We start from the raw sequence: 17,230 nt of genomic DNA on the forward strand, positions 1-17,230 counted from the left end.
ACAACAACATTGTCAATATCCTGCCAGGTCTAACATAATGTGTCATCTTCCTTTCTGCCACAGTGTATTGTCATGATTGGCCAGACTTTCTCCTCATATGTGTCTCTCTAACATTTGTTCTACAGTTGAACAGTTGATGATGGAAAATACGTTCCATTTGTTTCATATACCTCCTACAGTCATTCCCCTCTTCATCATGAACTTAACTTATGGATGGTGCAGGCCTAACCTCCAGCATTTGCCCCTGTCAGTCACCCTGACTGCCACCCCCACCCCACCCTCCAACCTCTCAGCTTACCCCATAGGTCAGTCTCACTCTTTTTCTGTCGCTCACACATTAGTTCTGAATGTGCCTTCAGCATTGGCCACTTACTCCTCTCCACTTTTTCCTGCAGTCTTAACTGTTCACACAAGTGTTACAATTGGACTAAAAGACACAGTCTTATTGTGATCCCAGATTAAAACGGTAGGACACCAATTTTTCTAAGGATCATTTTTGTCACAACTTGGGAACAAGTATTTGGATTTCACTTTGGAATATCTTCTCTGCATTGGACTGTGTCCATTGGATGCCATTTTTACTGGTGTCCATTCCGTACTGCAAGAGTCTGTCTGAAGTGTCTACGTCAGAGTGGGTTTGAATTGATTAACTTGTGTGAGCAGGTGCAAAGAGCTTCAGCGGTGGACTCCTGCAGTCATTCTAGGTTAATTACTCCTTAGTTTGCTCTTTCTTAACTGTAACCATGGCATCATTGAGAAGTTTGATTCTTGCACTGTTGTTGGCGCTGCTCTGCTCTTTCCACACCCCGCTGGCACCTACTGCCAAGGCACAGGATCTGCCATTCCCTTCTGAGCAGGGTCTGATGGCTGACGATGATGACGACGACGATGATGACGACGACGACGATGATGATGACGACGACGATGATGATGACGACGATGATGACGACGATGATGACGACGACGATGATGACGACGACGATGATGACGACGACGATGACGACGATGATGACGACGATGATGACGATGACGACGACGATGATGACGACGATGATGATGATGATGACGATGATGATGACGACGATGATGATGACGACGATGATGATGACGACGATGATGATGACGACGACGACGATGATGATGACGACGATGATGATGATGATGATGATGATGATGATGATGACGATGATGATGACGATGACGATGACGACGATGATGATGACGACGACGATGATGACGATGACGACGACGATGACGACGACGATGACGACGATGATGATGACGATCATGAAGGTCAGTCTTTTTAATGGAAGTTAGGGGACGTGTGTTCTCATATTGCTTTGATTTTTCATATACGCAGCCATTTGCCCATTTAACATACTGGAAACTGTAATCCGTCTGAGCATTACCTGTTATGACTTGTCTTTTCAGACAGTTTTTTCAGGCTACGAATGACTACACAAATTGTCAGAACAGGGGAATAAAATAGCAAAGTAGCCACCAGTCAAAGCAGACTGAATATTTAAGTGCCATTGAGAGGTAGTGCTTATCACAATGTTTCAGGGGTCAAATGTTTGCATGTTCAGTGCAGGACAGTGTACAAAAGGGGAGGAGCTAAAATGTTAGCCACTCCCCTTGTTAAGATTCTTACAACCTGATCATCTCTTTGTCCATATTTATTTAATGTCTCAGAGCTCATTGGTAATAAAAGTGCCTCCTCCACCTCTTTCCAGCTGTCCATTTCCCTTGCTGTCTCTGACACTGTGTTCTTTTCCCTGCTTAACTAGAGTTATGAGCACTCTTGGGAAATTGAACTGGCCCATCTGAAGTCCAACTGTCCGAAGTCCTTCGTACAGTATGCTAGATATGAACTTGGGGACTGCAGAAGATTTGATTTGAGAGAGAGAGAGAAAAAAACATCTCAAATAAGGCCAAGCTTGTCTTGGGAGTCAGTTATTGGGGTCACTAGTCTGAGATTTTTTATTTGTGTATCACTTGAAAGAATGTCTCCTCGAGAATGGTTCCTCCACTAGGATCTTCATTTTTCATTTGTTTTGGATTTGTGTCTTTATGTGAACCTACAGAGAAAGAAAGAGAGACAGTGATATTGGGAGTAGACTGGGGAACAGGGCGCTACAGAAACAGACAGAGGGAGAGTAAAGCGTGAGGGGAGGTGCAGGACGGCCACTACCTAAATTCACTCATTTGAAAGCTTTAATTACCAACAGACTTAAAGTTTCTCTCTTTTTCAATATCGCTCATCTTTCTTTCTCTGTGGGGCATTCATGCCACTCACTGCTGTAATGTACCAAATTCATTAATCAAGTCTGGTGTGTGCACTTGTAAAAACTGCTAAACACATATAATGGAAGAACTTTATGTATTTACAAGAAATGTAATAATCTTACCTCATTTTCTCTTGTCAAATTCTCATGTTCTTAATTGTTACATTTAAAAAAAGAATTGTGATGTGCATTTCAGTAGCTTAAACTAAAATTTTATTTCCTTTATTAATTTTTCTCCTATCAATCCAATGCTTATTTGGCACTGATATACCTAAATACAAATACTCAATGTAAAAATTGAACAAATGTATAAAACCTTATTTGTTATGAAATGTAACAGATTTGCCGATGCCTTTTCAGACCTTTAGGATTAGAGTGTTTGGGAAAAGAGAGAAACATCTCTTTCTATAGAGGAATTAAAGCTTTGTCAAAAAAATCAAACTGTCAAGAGATGAATGGGTTGTCTGCATTCTCATTTGCCACATTTGTGGTTTGTGCTGACTGTGAACAATCATGTAGACATTACTACAATCAACATTGTCTTTTGTCTTAACACTTACTTTGATTTATTAAATAAATCGGGTTTTCAAAAATCGCTTATATCTGTTAATGAAGGCAGCGGACTTATATTAGAGTTGTCAAACTGATTGAAAAGCCATATTACTTTTATCAAAGATCTGTACAAATGTGTTGATGGTTTTACCTGTATGAGGACCAGAGCTACAGACATTTGAAATCTCAGTGTTCAAGTGAGTATCTCTTCTGACCACGGCCTATTGTCTATATGAACTGTGCTTTAAATGCTTTTCTAAGCATCTGGGTGGTGGTGTTTTGAAGCAGTGAACACAAATGTAATAGAGCTGCAAAAATGTTCATTAAAATGAAGGGGCAACACATTTTTTAACTTTTGCGTGAAACATTTTTTGATGATAATATAATATCGTGTCAAAAAGTTATTTGTAGCATGATTACTTTTTAGTGAACTACATGAATTTATATCCATAAGTACAGTTATAAGGTAATTCTTCTCTAATGTCTGACTATATACTTAATTACAACTACAAAGTGCACTTCCTGAAGAAATTGAAGTTAGCCGAATGTTACTGCAGCAGCTTTTACACCTGAGCATGTATACAACAGGTACATCAGACTGACCCCAACTCTGGGATTAGTGATGAACCATAATGCTTGTAAAGATTTCTGTAGTTTAGCTCAAATGACATTTTTCGACAGTTTCAATTTACTTCTAATTGAGAATTTTAATACAGTGATAGTAAACAGCTAATGTTGTCTTTTTCTACTTCCATTTCTACTTCCATTGTTCCACTGATTTATTCAGCTTCTTTTGTATTCTGTTTTACTTCCCATGTGTTTTTTGCGCTTTTGCAGCATTAAAACTGTAATTAATTAAGAAGTCACATTCACATCTATGGGCAGTTTAGAGTCACCAATTAACCTAATCCCTTAACCCTATACACCTTCTCATTTTATGGTTTTTCCACTATTTCCATTGTAGATTCTCACTGAAAGCATCAAACTATGAATGAACACATGTGCAAATATGTAGCAAACAAAAAAGTGTGAAATAACTCAAAACATGTTTTATATTTTAGATCCTTTGCTTTGATTACTACCTTGCACACTCTTGGCTCTCTCTCCATGAGCTTCATGAGGTCGTCTCGTGAAATGGTTTCCAACAGTCTTGAAGGAATTCAGAGATGCTGAGCACTTGTTGGTCCTTTGCCTTCACTCTGCACTCCATCTCATCCCAAACCATCTCCACTGGGTTAGGTTAGGCGACTGTGGAGGCCAGGCCATCTCTTGGTCTTCCTTTCCTGGGGTGGTCCTCATATGAGCCAGTTTTGCCATAGCGCTTAATGGTTTTAATAAATATATAAATAGTAAAGACATCTGCTATAAATAGCAAACAGAAGCGATATATACAGTCTAGAGAAATATATACACAACAATAGAAAGGCACACATTGGAGAGCAAAGTGCTTGGTTGGAGGTAGCGCAAAGAAAATACTTGGTCTGAATAGTCTGTCTGTGGTTGGCCTAAAACATGAGGCCAACCACAGACCATGGCTCAGATTGGTGAGATGGGTGGGCAGGGGTGGCAGAGGGCAGCCAATGGTTTTTTTGGACGGTGTTAATGACTCTCTGTGCAGTCTTCCTGTTCTCAGTTTCGGCCCCTGCGCACCAAACACCTGGGCAGTAGGAGCGCACGTTCTCCACTGAGGAGCCATAGAAGGCCAGCAGCAGCTTCTGGTTCTGGTTGTTTTTCCAGAGGACATGGGGGAAATGCAGCCACTGCTGGGTCTTCTTTACCAGTCGGTGTTGTGGGTACAGGTGGGATCAGCAAAGATGTGGGTGCCCAGAAACCTGAAGGTGGAGACAGATTCCACCCATCCTCCATTTATAATCGAAGGGGAATGGAGCTGTTTGTCGCTCCTAAAGTTCATTATAAGTTCTTTGATTTTAAGGACCTTCTGCCTCAGGTTGTTTTCGGAGCACCAGGAGGACAGGTTCTGTACACTGATGGGCCCAACCACATTGGTGTCAAAAGCATACTTGACGATGACATTGGTTGGGTGGGTTGGTGTACAGTCATATGTTGGGACACATTCAAAGTTTTAGCAGTTTTCTGGACTGTCTGACCTTCAGTTCGTAAATTAATGATGGGCTGTTGTTTCTCTTTACTTAGCTGATTGGTTCGTGACATGATATGAATTCTAACAGTTGTCAACTATGGCTGTCAGCTGTGTACCAACCTGACTTCTGCACAACACAACTGATGTTGTTAAGAAGGAAAGAAATGCCACAAATGAACCCTGACAGGCACACCTGTGAGGGGAAACCATGTCAGGTGACTACATCATGAAGCTCACTGAGAGCAGGGTTTGCAGCTCTGTCAACAAAGCAAACAGTGGCTACTTTGAGGAATCTAAAATATATTTACAGTGGGGCAAAAAAGTATTTAGTCAGCCACCAATCGTGCAAGTTCCCCCACCTAAAATGATGACAGAGGTCAGTAATTTGCACCAGAGGTACACTTCAACTGTGAGAGACAGAATGTGAAAAAAAAAATCCATGAATCCACATGGTAGGATTTGTAAAGAATTTATTGGTAAATCAGGGTGGAAAATAAGTATTTGGTCAATAACAAAAATACAACTCAATACTTTGTAACATAACCTTTGTTGGCAATAACAGAGGTCAAACGTTTACTATAGGTCTTTACCAGGTTTGCACACACAGTAGCTGGTATTTTGGCCCATTCCTCCATGCAGATCTTCTCGAGAGCAGTGATGTTTTGGGGCTGTCGCCGAGCAACACGGACTTTCAACTCCCGCCACAGATTTTCTATGGGGTTGAGGTCTGGAGACTGGCTAGGCCACTCCAGGACTTTCAAATGCTTCTTACGGAGCCACTCCTTTGTTGCCCGGGCGGTGTGTTTTGGATCATTGTCATGTTGGAAGACCCAGCCTCGTTTCATCTTCAAAGTTCTCACTGATGGAAGGAGGTTTTGGCTCAAAATCTCACGATACATGGCCCCATTCATTCTGTCCTTAACACGGATCAGTCGTCCTGTCCCCTTGGCAGAAAAACAGCCCCATAGCATGATGTTTCCACCCCCATGCTTCACAGTAGGTATGGTGTTCTTGGGATGCAACTCAGTATTCTTCTTCCTCCAAACACGACGAGTTGAGTTTATACCAAAAAGTTCTACTTTGGTTTCATCTGACCACATGACATTCTCCCAATCCTCTGCTGTATCATCCATGTGCTCTCTGGCAAACTTCAGACGGGCCTGGACATGCACTGGCTTCAGCAGCGGAACACGTCTGGCACTGCGGGATTTGATTCCCTGCCGTTGTAGTGTGTTACTGATGGTGACCTTTGTTACTTTGGTCCCAGCTCTCTGCAGGTCATTCACCAGGTCCCCCCGTGTGGTTCTGGGATCTTTGCTCACCGTTCTCATGATCATTTTGACCCCACGGGATGAGATCTTGCGTGGAGCCCCAGATCGAGGGAGATTATCAGTGGTCTTGTATGTCTTCCATTTTCTGATGATTGCTCCCACAGTTGATTTTTTCACACCAAGCTGCTTGCCTATTGTAGATTCACTCTTCCCAGTCTGGTGCAGGTCTACAATACTTTTCCTGGTGTCCTTCGAAAGCTCTTTGGTCTTGGCCATGACGGAGTTTGGAGTCTGACTGTTTGAGGCTGTGGACAGGTGTCTTTTATACAGATGATGAGTTCAAACAGGTGCCATTCATACAGGTAACGAGTGGGGGACAGAAAAGCTTCTTACAGAAGACGTTACAGGTCTGTGAGAGCCAGAGATTTTCCTTGTTTGAGGTGACCAAATACTTATTTTCCACCCTGATTTACGAATAAATTCTTTACAAATCCTACCATGTGGATTCATGGATTTTTTTTTCACATTCTGTCTCTCACAGTTGAAGTGTACCTCTGGTGCAAATTACTGACCTCTGTCATCATTTTAAGTGGGGGAACTTGCACAATCGGTGGCTGACTAAATACTTTTTTGCCCCACTGTAGAGTTATTTATCCATCTTTTCTTTGATACATAATTCCATAAACTTGCTTCATATATTTGATGTCTTCAGTTTGTATCTACAATGTAGAAAGTAGAAGCAAATAAAGAAAAACCATGAAATGAGAAGGTCTGTCCACACTTTAACATGTAGTGTGTGTTAGCCCTGCTGATGGACTGGCAGCCTGTCCAGGGTGCACCCTGCCTGTCGTCCTATGGTAGCTGGAATAGGCTCCAGCCTGGGTGGATGGTATTACAACATAATACAAATGATACTAAACAGCAGAAACTAAAAGTCTGTTTTTACAACACTTTTATGTTGCCACTTTGATTGGTTGATTGATTGGTAATTTATTTCAAACATGTAAGCAATATACAGGTACATTTAGAAAAGAAAATAAGAGAGAAAAAAATACTATACAAAAACATCAATGCATTTCAATATAGCTGCCGTTCTGATTAATTTACATGTTGAAAGGGAGTGGGAAGAAGTAAACACTTATTTAATCCCACCCCTTTGCCATAAATTATCAGATAATATTTAATCAGCTTCCTTACTGATATAATTTGTAATAAAAATAGTGAACAGATTTCTGATATACCATATACTATAATATCACATCATGATTTTTTTTTTTTAAATAGAGACATTCACTTAATTTCAATATTTTACTTTTCTTTATAGTTCGAGAAGATCATATTTTTATAACTCTTTTTGAACGGTTTTATGTTTGGACGTCGCTTTAATAGTGTGAATGCCTCAAGGCATTCACACTATTGAGTTCCTGTTTCTCTTTAAACTTTATTCTTCTACCTTATTCTATTTGCTCTGACCTTTGCTGGTTAACTACTCCCTCAGATTTTCACCATTCAAATTTTAAACTGTTCTGCTCTTTCAGCTAATGCCTGGTGCTCATAGCTTTTATACTTTTTCAGATATTAAGCGTTTATTGCATTTTTTGGCCCATTTTGCTGAATGGGACCACATTATCAGTGTGATCACCAGTTTTGCTTGCCGGGCTGAGCCATGTTTTAGCTCAGTGAGATGAGCAGCCGTTCTCAGACCAGGAGGCCTGGGTTCAAATCCGCTTAGGACAAAAAAAAATTCAGTTAACAGTTCAACTATCTAAACTCTTTTCAGCACAAATTTCAGCTTTTTCACCTCTTTTTAGCAGAATTTTCAGTTTTTCACTGCTTTTCAGCACTAATTCAAGCTTCTTCAGCTGTTTCAGCACAAACTTCAGCTTCTTTACCCCTTTTCAGCAGAAATTCTTCTGATTCACCTGTTTTCAGCGCAAAGTTCTGCTTCTTAGCCTCTTTTCAGCATAAATTGTGCTGATTCACCTCTTTTCAGCAGAATTCCAACTTTTCCACCTCCTTTCAGCACAAAGTTCTGCTTCTTCACCTCTTTTCAGCAAATTTCAACTTCTGCTCCACAGTGCACATTTTTCTCTCATAATATCTTTGTTTGGCACCAGAACTGGTTTGGCTCAGTGGGATGAGCAGCTGCCGTGAGACCCGGTGGCAAAGGTTTGAATCCTATGTGTGACGGTTTCCACACATCTTCCCCGCTTGCCTCCACTCTGCTTTCTTGACACTCTTCAGTTTACCCTTTCACATACAGCCATCTTCAGCAAGCACTTCTGCTTCTACACCTCTTTTAAGCAGATAATTCTGCGTTTTCAGTTGTTTTCAGCAGATTCCAATACGAGGCATTCACACTGTATTTTCGCAGGAAATTCAACTTTTTCTCGTTCCATATTCAGACTGTTCCAGTTTCACTCCATGAACAGAAACACACAGACCTTCCCTGTTTTGAAGTTATAAAAACCCCTTAAATTATAACTTCCTTCTTTCAAACAAAAAGCATACTCTGAATATCACCTGGCAGTTCTTTATTTTTTGCTTTTCACTAGATCGTCAATTTTCAATATTTCAGACTGCAAAAATAGTGAGTTTGTATGTTCCTGTAACCTGCACTGTGGATGATTCGAATTGCTTTTTTTTTTTGAAGAGTAAAAAGTGAATGTAATGTGGTTTTATAGTTTTTGCCCCAGACCTCTGCACAATAGCTTAAGTATGGTGAAACCAGTGAACAGTATAGAATATGAAGTGATGTTTGTCTAATAGCTGTTTTGCCTTGTTTAGTATTGCAATGCTTTGTGATACTTTGGAATGAATATATCTTACGTGAGCTCTCAGTTAAGTTTTTCATCTGTTATTACCCCCAGAAATTTATTTTCACTGACTCTTTCAATATCAACACCATTTATTTGAATCTTTGCATTTGTATTTAAATGACTATTTCCAAATAACATAAGTTTAGATTTATTCAAATTTAATGATAACTTGTTTTTATCAAGCCAGAACTTCAATTGACTTATTTCATTAGTCATATCCTCCAATAAATGCTCCAATACTGAAATTATCTATAAATGCCAACCATAATGCACCAAAAATCCCCAAAACTTTAAGAAATGAGCTGTAAACATCTTGATAGTTTTCTATTTTACTCTGTAGCCATTATATACACTTAGCAAACAAGTACTAAATTATTCTAGAATAAAACTAGAACTAGGCTTGCTCCTGTAACCTAAACCAGTCAATGTCTTCAAAGTATACTGAGTCTACTGACTCTGTGCCTTCTTTACTTTGTTGTCAGTCATTTTTACCAGTAAAAAGACAATTTTGCATTTTTTGCACTTTGGTTTTGTTATCATCTGTGAAGAAGCAAACTTATAACAAAAATCTGCATTGTAGTCCAGATCACAATATTAGGAATTAGAACTTCGTTCTTTCCTTTTGTTGTATAAAACAAAAACACCAGGGAAACAACTAGTTCATTTTATTGTAATTATTCTCATTTAGTCATATATCTTTTATAAATAATCTGTGCAGATGACGACGACGATGAAGACGGTACTTATCACAAGGGCTCTGTGTGCGCATATTGTGAATTCTGTGAGGTATGTATGAGATTGACTTTGAGAAATGATGTTCTGTCATTACAGGATCAAAGTCAAATCCTTACTAAAACAAACATCACGATGTACAGTTATGGACCCAAATATCTAAACATTAAAACTGGTGGATTGTTCCTTCCTTACTGACGTGAGAGCACTGCTTGCTATTTCATGATTTGCTTTCTAGTCTTTTTAAAATAAAATGGGCTTTCTTCCAGCACTGTGACAGCTGTGATAAATGTCCTTGTGAGGAGGGAGACACCTCCGAGCACTGTGACGACTGCAAGGTGAGAAAGTACACAACATCTGACCTCCTTCTCAATTTAAAGCAATTCTGCCTTTGATGCACAATAAATAACAACTATGGTAATGTAACACGATGACAATAAATCCAGGAACTAAGAACTGCAGAGCACAGAAAAGTAGGGAGTTTTTGACAACAGTGGTTCATTTTCTAGTAATATAATGGATGGTGATATTGGTCTGTTGTATTTTTGAGGCAAGGGGGGAGCCAAGACTGTATAGTTTGAGGTGACGTTTGGAGCAAGCAACAAGTGGGGCTGACACTGATACAGGGGAAGCTAGCAAACAGGAAACGCACCAAAGGAGTCCAACAAAAAGCAATCCGGTTGTTCAGTGATGACGCGACGAATCCTACTTCCGGGTCTAAAGTAGTCTGCGTTTAATATGGCTTTTGTGTTGTTAACATCTTTAATGTTATTTATTTTCTTCTATTTGATCTCAAAAAGCTCCTAAAACAGTCAGTGATCACTGTTGACCTCCCTCGGCTTTTATTACCACTAATCATTTATTTAAGCTCAGTTTTTAAAACCTTAGGATGTAACTACAGCCCAGCCCATGCAGCAGTATATGAATGACTAACCTCGTATTGTGGATGGATTATCTCAGTTGTTCTCCTGGCTGAAGTTTGGTCCTTTTACAGCATCCTGCCATGCGATTACATTTGTTCCTGACCACCGAGAACACTCACGTTAACTTTTATCGAGTGGAAAAAAAGTTAGCTTGTTTATATTATGCTAACATAGCTGTGTCGCTAGCGGTCACGTAGCACATCATTATATACCAGCTAGCCCAACTTCAGTAACCCTACAAACGTCACTGCTGTTTAGTTTTCTGTCTTCATTTATGTTGGAAGTGATAACAGAGCTGTACGTTTTAATTTGTTTCCAAAACCCCGCAGTCAGGACATGCTATATTGTATTTAGATAGAAGCTAGCGAGCTAACTCCCTGCTAACTTCTAACTCCGTTAAATGTCATAAATTCCGTTTTCATGGATGCCTGGATGTTAAACTCAATTGTTACACCTGGTAGAGCAGAACGCTGATCATTTTATTAAAGATGAAAGACTTTAGACAGTTTTTCAACTCTCAGTAATGCCATAGTGATCGTTTGATATATGGACCTGCAGCGGAGTTTAGACCCAGACACGGCTAGTGATGTCAGACTGAACAACCGGATAGGTGTGTTTTGATTTAAGGCATTTTGCTGCCATGGTTTGGGTCTACCTTTACCATTAGAGGGATGGGTTACTACCAGAGAGTAGCCAAAAATTGTACTCAAGTAACAGTAGCACTACCTCAACATAGTTTTACTCAAGTAACAGTAAAAACTAGCCGTCCAAGAAATTATTCAAGCAAGAGTTAAAAGGTATTGAGTAAAAAGGGTACTTGGGTACTGAGTAACTGATCATAACATCTGATTTAATGTTTAAAAATGAGATCATCAGACAGGCAGAAATATAAAGTGAAAGAATGAAAAGGAAAAAAATACTACATATAAATAACATGACTACAAAAAAATCTAAGCAGAATAAACTCTTTTCCAATCAATTACCTTTCAGTATAAAACACACACACACACACACACACACATATATATATATATATATATATATATATATATATATATATAGTGCAAAAGTGCATTGAAGCAGTTCTGCTTTTCCATAGTCGTCCCATCTTCCTGACTTTATACTGTCACTTTATAATGTCACTCACCACTCTGCTACTGTTTAGAACCCCCCACCCCCGTACCATTTCATGCCAGGACAAATTTTGAATTCATTAATTTGTTTCTTTTTGTTCATAGATGTGCAGTTTCTGCAATGTTTGTCCTGTTTGCCAAACCGTTTGTAAGCCTGGTGAGTAAATTCTCTGTCACCACTGTGAATATATGAATATATATGGAACGACATTTCAAAAGGAAAGTTTCTTTGTTTCAGTTTATCTGGTCATCACTCCTAAATTACAGGAAGCTTAGAGTTTGGCACTTTATATATAGTCATGTCCTATCTTTGAGCCACAGTTTTGGGGAATCATTAAATTTTCCTTTTGATATGCTCAAGTCATATTTTAGTCTTTTCAGTTCCTTCAGTCTGGTCCCTGTGTTTCTTTATGTCTTCTTTGTTTCCTTGAAGTCTGTCATGTCTCCATATTTTTTCTTCTGTCCATGTCAGCTTTGTATGTCTCACATTACTTCTGGTTTCATTTTGATAAACCCGTGTCTTGTCTGTGTTATGTTCAGTTTGCGGTCTTATTAATCCTGATTTGTCCTTGCTGTGTTCCCAGCTGTCTCCACTTCCCTAATCCCCCCGTGCATTTATTAATGTGAACGTTAAGATCCAAATCTTGATTTATTAAACATTAAATAATTGATGTTTTCATTATTGTTTTCTGTACTGTCCCCTGTTGTCCACTCTTGTTGTCTCTGTTCTAATATGATGTGATCACTGGTTTTTGTCCTTGTCTCTATATCTGTAAATAGTGTCTCTGTATGTTGTTATTAACTTGTGTGTAAATCAACCTGCCACAGGGTCTACAGGTGTGTGTGTGTGTGTGTGTGTGTGTGTGTGTGTGTGTGTGTGTGTGTGTGTGTGTGTGTGTGTGTGTGTGTGTGTGTGTGTGTCAGAGGGGTGTTTACATCCTGCCACCAATCAAAAACTGTCTGCTTAGAATTTGTGGACTCATGCTGAGCTTGCTTGAGGTCATTTTTTGTTGTACTGCATTACTTTCAGTACTTCTTCATTTTGATGATCTTCAGTACCAACTTTTGCTTTTTTTATTTTGGAAAAGGAAATTTTAGCAAATGAAGCTCAGTCTAAGTAATTTTTTGGCTTTATTTATCACATTTTTCAGTTTTTGGTACTCTATATTTTGGTAATCTTATGCAGTTAAGCCATTCAGCAAATTCAACTTTAAGTATTTCTAATAGTTTCAAGCATTTCAGGTAAAATTTCCAAATTTTCAGCATTCATATTATAGATTGCAGCTTGTCCAAAATGCTCCGGCACGCCTTTTGACTGAAACCAGAAGGTTTGCCTCTGTCACCCCTGTCCTTGCTGATTTGCAATCAAATACTATATTGAATTTAAAATATTGCTGCTTACCTTTAAAATTATAAACAATACAGCGCCTAGCTATCTTGACGAAACTCCTTAGACCATATACCCCTGGGACAGCCCTCAGGTCATCAGCCCAATGACTTTTGGTACAGTCTAGATCTCGGCTTAAGTATAAAATACAGGCATTAACTAACCAGAAAAGCAAGGTTAAATAAGAGAGTTTTTAATAGTGATTTGAATGATTGGATGGATTCAGACGCGTGAATAGCAATGGGAAGGTTATTCCACAGCTGAGGCGCAACCAGGGCAAACGCATGGTCACCTCTGGTCTTAACTAACAATTTAACTTTGTATACATCTTCTACTTAATACCCATGTGTTTCTAGCAAGTTTGGTTTGATATTCACTTTTATTCTTGCGTAATTAGTGCCATTGACCTGTTGGCATATTCAGTGCTTTGTTAATGGTCTTATATTATTCATGTTTTAACCTGCTGTTTTATTGTGAAGCACTTTGGTGTACCGTTGGTATGGTATTGTATATTGCATATTTGCTGTGAAATGTTTTTTCTAGTTGTCTCTGTCTCTATCTCTAAACTCTGTTACATACTCAACATGGAATGATCCCCTTTGTCAGGGCGTGTAGCTTCTTCTTTAAGATACTCCAATTTGCGTGGCCATGCCCCTTATCTATAAAACAGCTGTTCAGACTTGAAATGATCGATCATTTGAGCTTCACTTTACTGTCAGGTGCAGTGTGTGTATTGGAAGAGTGTGTGGTACAGTGTGTGTCTGTTACCTTTATGGTGGGGAGCCTGTCTGTTGGCAGCCTCCCAGGATTGCTGTCATTTCCTCTGTAGCTCTAGTTGGCTGTGATCACTTCTGGCATATTGCCTGTGGTTTCGCTGGTTTACATGTCCATTGGGTCCTTGCTGTGGCTGATGCTGTTAGCCCTGTGAGCGAGGGTTTCTCTGGTCTGCTAGGTGAGCCCAGTCTGTTTTTCACGATCGTGAGTTTCACACCGAGTGGCTTAGCATAACCCTTCTCACCAAGCATCCTTCACAATATAAACTAAAAGAAAATTGTATGAAAGACAGTCAGGGGAACATGAAGATCAGCAAAGAAAGATGAGCTATTTAGCTTAGCTTAGGAAAAAGCAGTATTTATCTCGCTGTTTCATCGTTACGGCTGCCTCATTCTCCCAGCAAGTATGGCAAGCCCTGTGTGCCATAACTGTGTGGGATGTGACATTTCTATGCCTCTGGATGATGGCATAACAGGTGTGATGTGATTGGGTACTAACATGCCTTGCTGGTGAGGGAAAAACCCCTAGTCCTGTATGGACTGACCTGTACTCACTTTTCTGGCACAAAATGTGCAGGCTCACCCCTTCTCGATATGCCTAAAGTTGGAAAAATGGATGCCTCACAGGCCAAAGGGGAGTGCCCAGACCCTTGGCAGGTGTCTTTCCCTTCCCCTGCTGCTAGGCTTGTCGAAGAGCCACCCTTTAGGAGCTCCTCACTGGCCCCAGCGATTGAATGTGATTAGCAGAGCATCCAGAGCTCTGCCCTTCCTGAGGACTCTGTGGCGCCTGCTTCCAGTTTTGAGGACACTGGACATTTGCGGCCTTCCCAGATGCAGGTGCCTGACATTAAGGACCTGATGAGCTAGTAGTTCGGCTCTTGGCTTTTGTAGACGTGGTGCGCACCCACATGGAAAGAAGGAGGATGAACAGCCAAGGCTCTGACATCCTCCAGCGACCCCCCTCTCCCTTGACCTATCCTGGAGCAAGGTCGGCCAGCCCCCTTCCAGCCTGTGCCTGGAGCGGTCTCACTAGGTAAAAGTTGTGGTCTCCACTGAGCTTTCCATTGGTGGAGGGACTCAACCAACTTAGACCAGGGTCACGCAGTAGGTCTGGTGACTCACCGTCAGCTGGTCTTCACGGACACTTTCCAAGTCAATTTGGGTAGGGTCCACTAAGGCTGTGCGGTAAATGGCTATTGAACCAGCCACTAGGCAACTTATCCTCACTGGAGCTGTACCATGTTATCATCAGGACAGACACAATGGTTGCAACAGCCTACATCAACAGGCCTAGGTTCTCCCCTCCTCTTCAGGATGGCTAACAGGTTGTGGCAGTGTGCTCATCCCCTGTTCCATTGAGTTTGCTTGGGTACATGCAGCAGGGCCATTGAACGTGGACATTAAGTTGATGGGGGCCCGAGCCCAGGAGAGTGGAGACTCCATCCACAGATGGTTGACCAGGTCTGGCATCACTTTGGAAGGGCAAACTTCTATCTTTTCGTCCAGGGAGTTGACGCAATGCCATTGTTTCTTCTCTCTCCAGAATGATGACCTGCCTCTGGGGTGGGACACCCGTGCACACCCTTGCCCCCAGACTCTATGCATTCCTTTCCATTCTCCCTCCTCCAGTTGGTCCTCCACTGAGTCCAGACCGAGGAGATGAGGCTGATCCTGGTGGCCCCTCTTGGTCCCACATGCCTTGGTTTTCAGCAATCCCTCTGCTACTGAATGGGACCCATGAGAGCTTCCCTTCCAAAGGGACCTCCTGTCTCAAATAAGCAGTATGCTTTTCCAGCCCTTCCTGGCAGGGCTCAGGGTGAGAACCTGGAAAGGCATCTTTCCTTAGGGTTGCCTGAACCTGTGATATGAAATTTGCAGGAATCTGTGCACCATCCACAAGGTCTGCCTATCCCTACCGCTGGTGACTTTTTGCTTCCTGATGTGCGGTCCAATAGTTGAACCACTACGAGGCTACATTTAAGACCATCCTGTAGTTCCTGCTTTCCCAACTGATCTGCAATTACCCAGCGAGGTATGGTAACAGCAATCAAGGTGGTTCACACTGGTTGCTCAGCACTCAGTGGGACTGACCTCTCCCTAATTTCCGGGTTTCTTAGGAGTGCCCAGCAACTTACATTTCGCAGGACTGGACCTCCAGTTCCTCCATGGGACATGGATGTGATCCTTGGTGCACTTCAGCATTGTCCCTTTGAGCTGCTCAAAGATGCTCATGTGAAATGGCATTTCCTTAAAATGGCCTTTTTAGTGGACATAACATCTGCCAGTCCACAGAGATTGCTACAGGTGGTTGCTAAAGAGGAAAGAGGTAATCCTGCAAGAAAAATGAAGAATTGCCATCCCTCAGCAGATTAGATCAAATTAGGTTTTCCGATTATGATCCAATGTGTTCCAGCATTTGTAATCCTGAGAGGAACATGTTTTTGGTTAACTCAAACTGCAGTAGAAAGTTACAATAGGTAACAGTTTTCCATCTGATCATATATGTTGACTTTGTCATTGGTTGTCTCCAGCTCACTAATGGTTCATCGTTTTTATTCAGGGGGATTTCTGGATGAAGTGACTGGATCGATCTACAAGTGAGTGCTGTTCACACTGACTTTAAGCCTGCTCAAGTTATTCTGAAATTCAGTCATTCACATCTCTATTTCTTTTTCCATAGGACTGTAGCTGACGTCTTTGATGAAGATGATGATGATGTCAACTAAATTTAACCATATGTTGCCACCATGTGGACAAACTAATATACCATACTTTCATTGGTTATGGTTATTTGGGGTTTTTTTCTTCAATAACACATTTGCTCCCCAATAACGTCAGAGAAATTTTTAAAATAATAATTTCACATGTTTATGTATTGTTGCTACCTGACAAGTCTGAATACTGAAATCATTATTTAAATAAAACAGACGGGACATTTTTATTGATTGACTGATTTTTAAATGCAGACTGTTTTGGGAAGCGCATCTGTAACTGGAAGGTTCGATCCCCGGGCTCTCTGTCCTGGTTGTTGTGTCCTTGGGCAAGACACTTCACCTACCACCTACTGGTGTTGGCCAGAGGGGCCGATGGTGCAATATGGCAGCCTGGCTTCTGTCAGTCTGCCCCAGGGCAGCTGTGGCTACAACTGTAGCCTCCACCAGTGTGTGAATGTGAGAGTGAATGAATAGTGGCATTGTAAAGCGCTTTGAGGGCCTCGAAAAGCGCTATATAAATCCAATCCATTATTATTATTA

The 17,230-nt window shown here is 40.9% G+C and overlaps 1 protein-coding gene across 1 annotated transcript; it reads left to right on the plus strand.

Annotated features, from left to right (window-relative positions):
- Positions 1-252: 252 nt before the first annotated feature.
- Positions 253-16,917, plus strand: LOC113021499 (uncharacterized). Its single transcript, XM_026166260.2, has 6 exons — positions 253-1,293; positions 9,747-9,814; positions 10,030-10,098; positions 11,922-11,973; positions 16,537-16,573; positions 16,657-16,917. The coding sequence occupies exons 1-6, from the start codon at positions 744-746 to the stop codon at positions 16,700-16,702; spliced, it is 822 nt and encodes a 273-aa protein (XP_026022045.2). The 5' UTR covers positions 253-743; the 3' UTR covers positions 16,703-16,917.
- The last annotated feature ends 313 nt before the right edge of the window (positions 16,918-17,230 follow it).

This window comes from Astatotilapia calliptera, chromosome 4 (assembly GCF_964374335.1).
Source record: "Astatotilapia calliptera chromosome 4, fAstCal68.1, whole genome shotgun sequence".
Lineage (NCBI taxonomy): Eukaryota > Metazoa > Chordata > Actinopteri > Cichliformes > Cichlidae > Astatotilapia > Astatotilapia calliptera.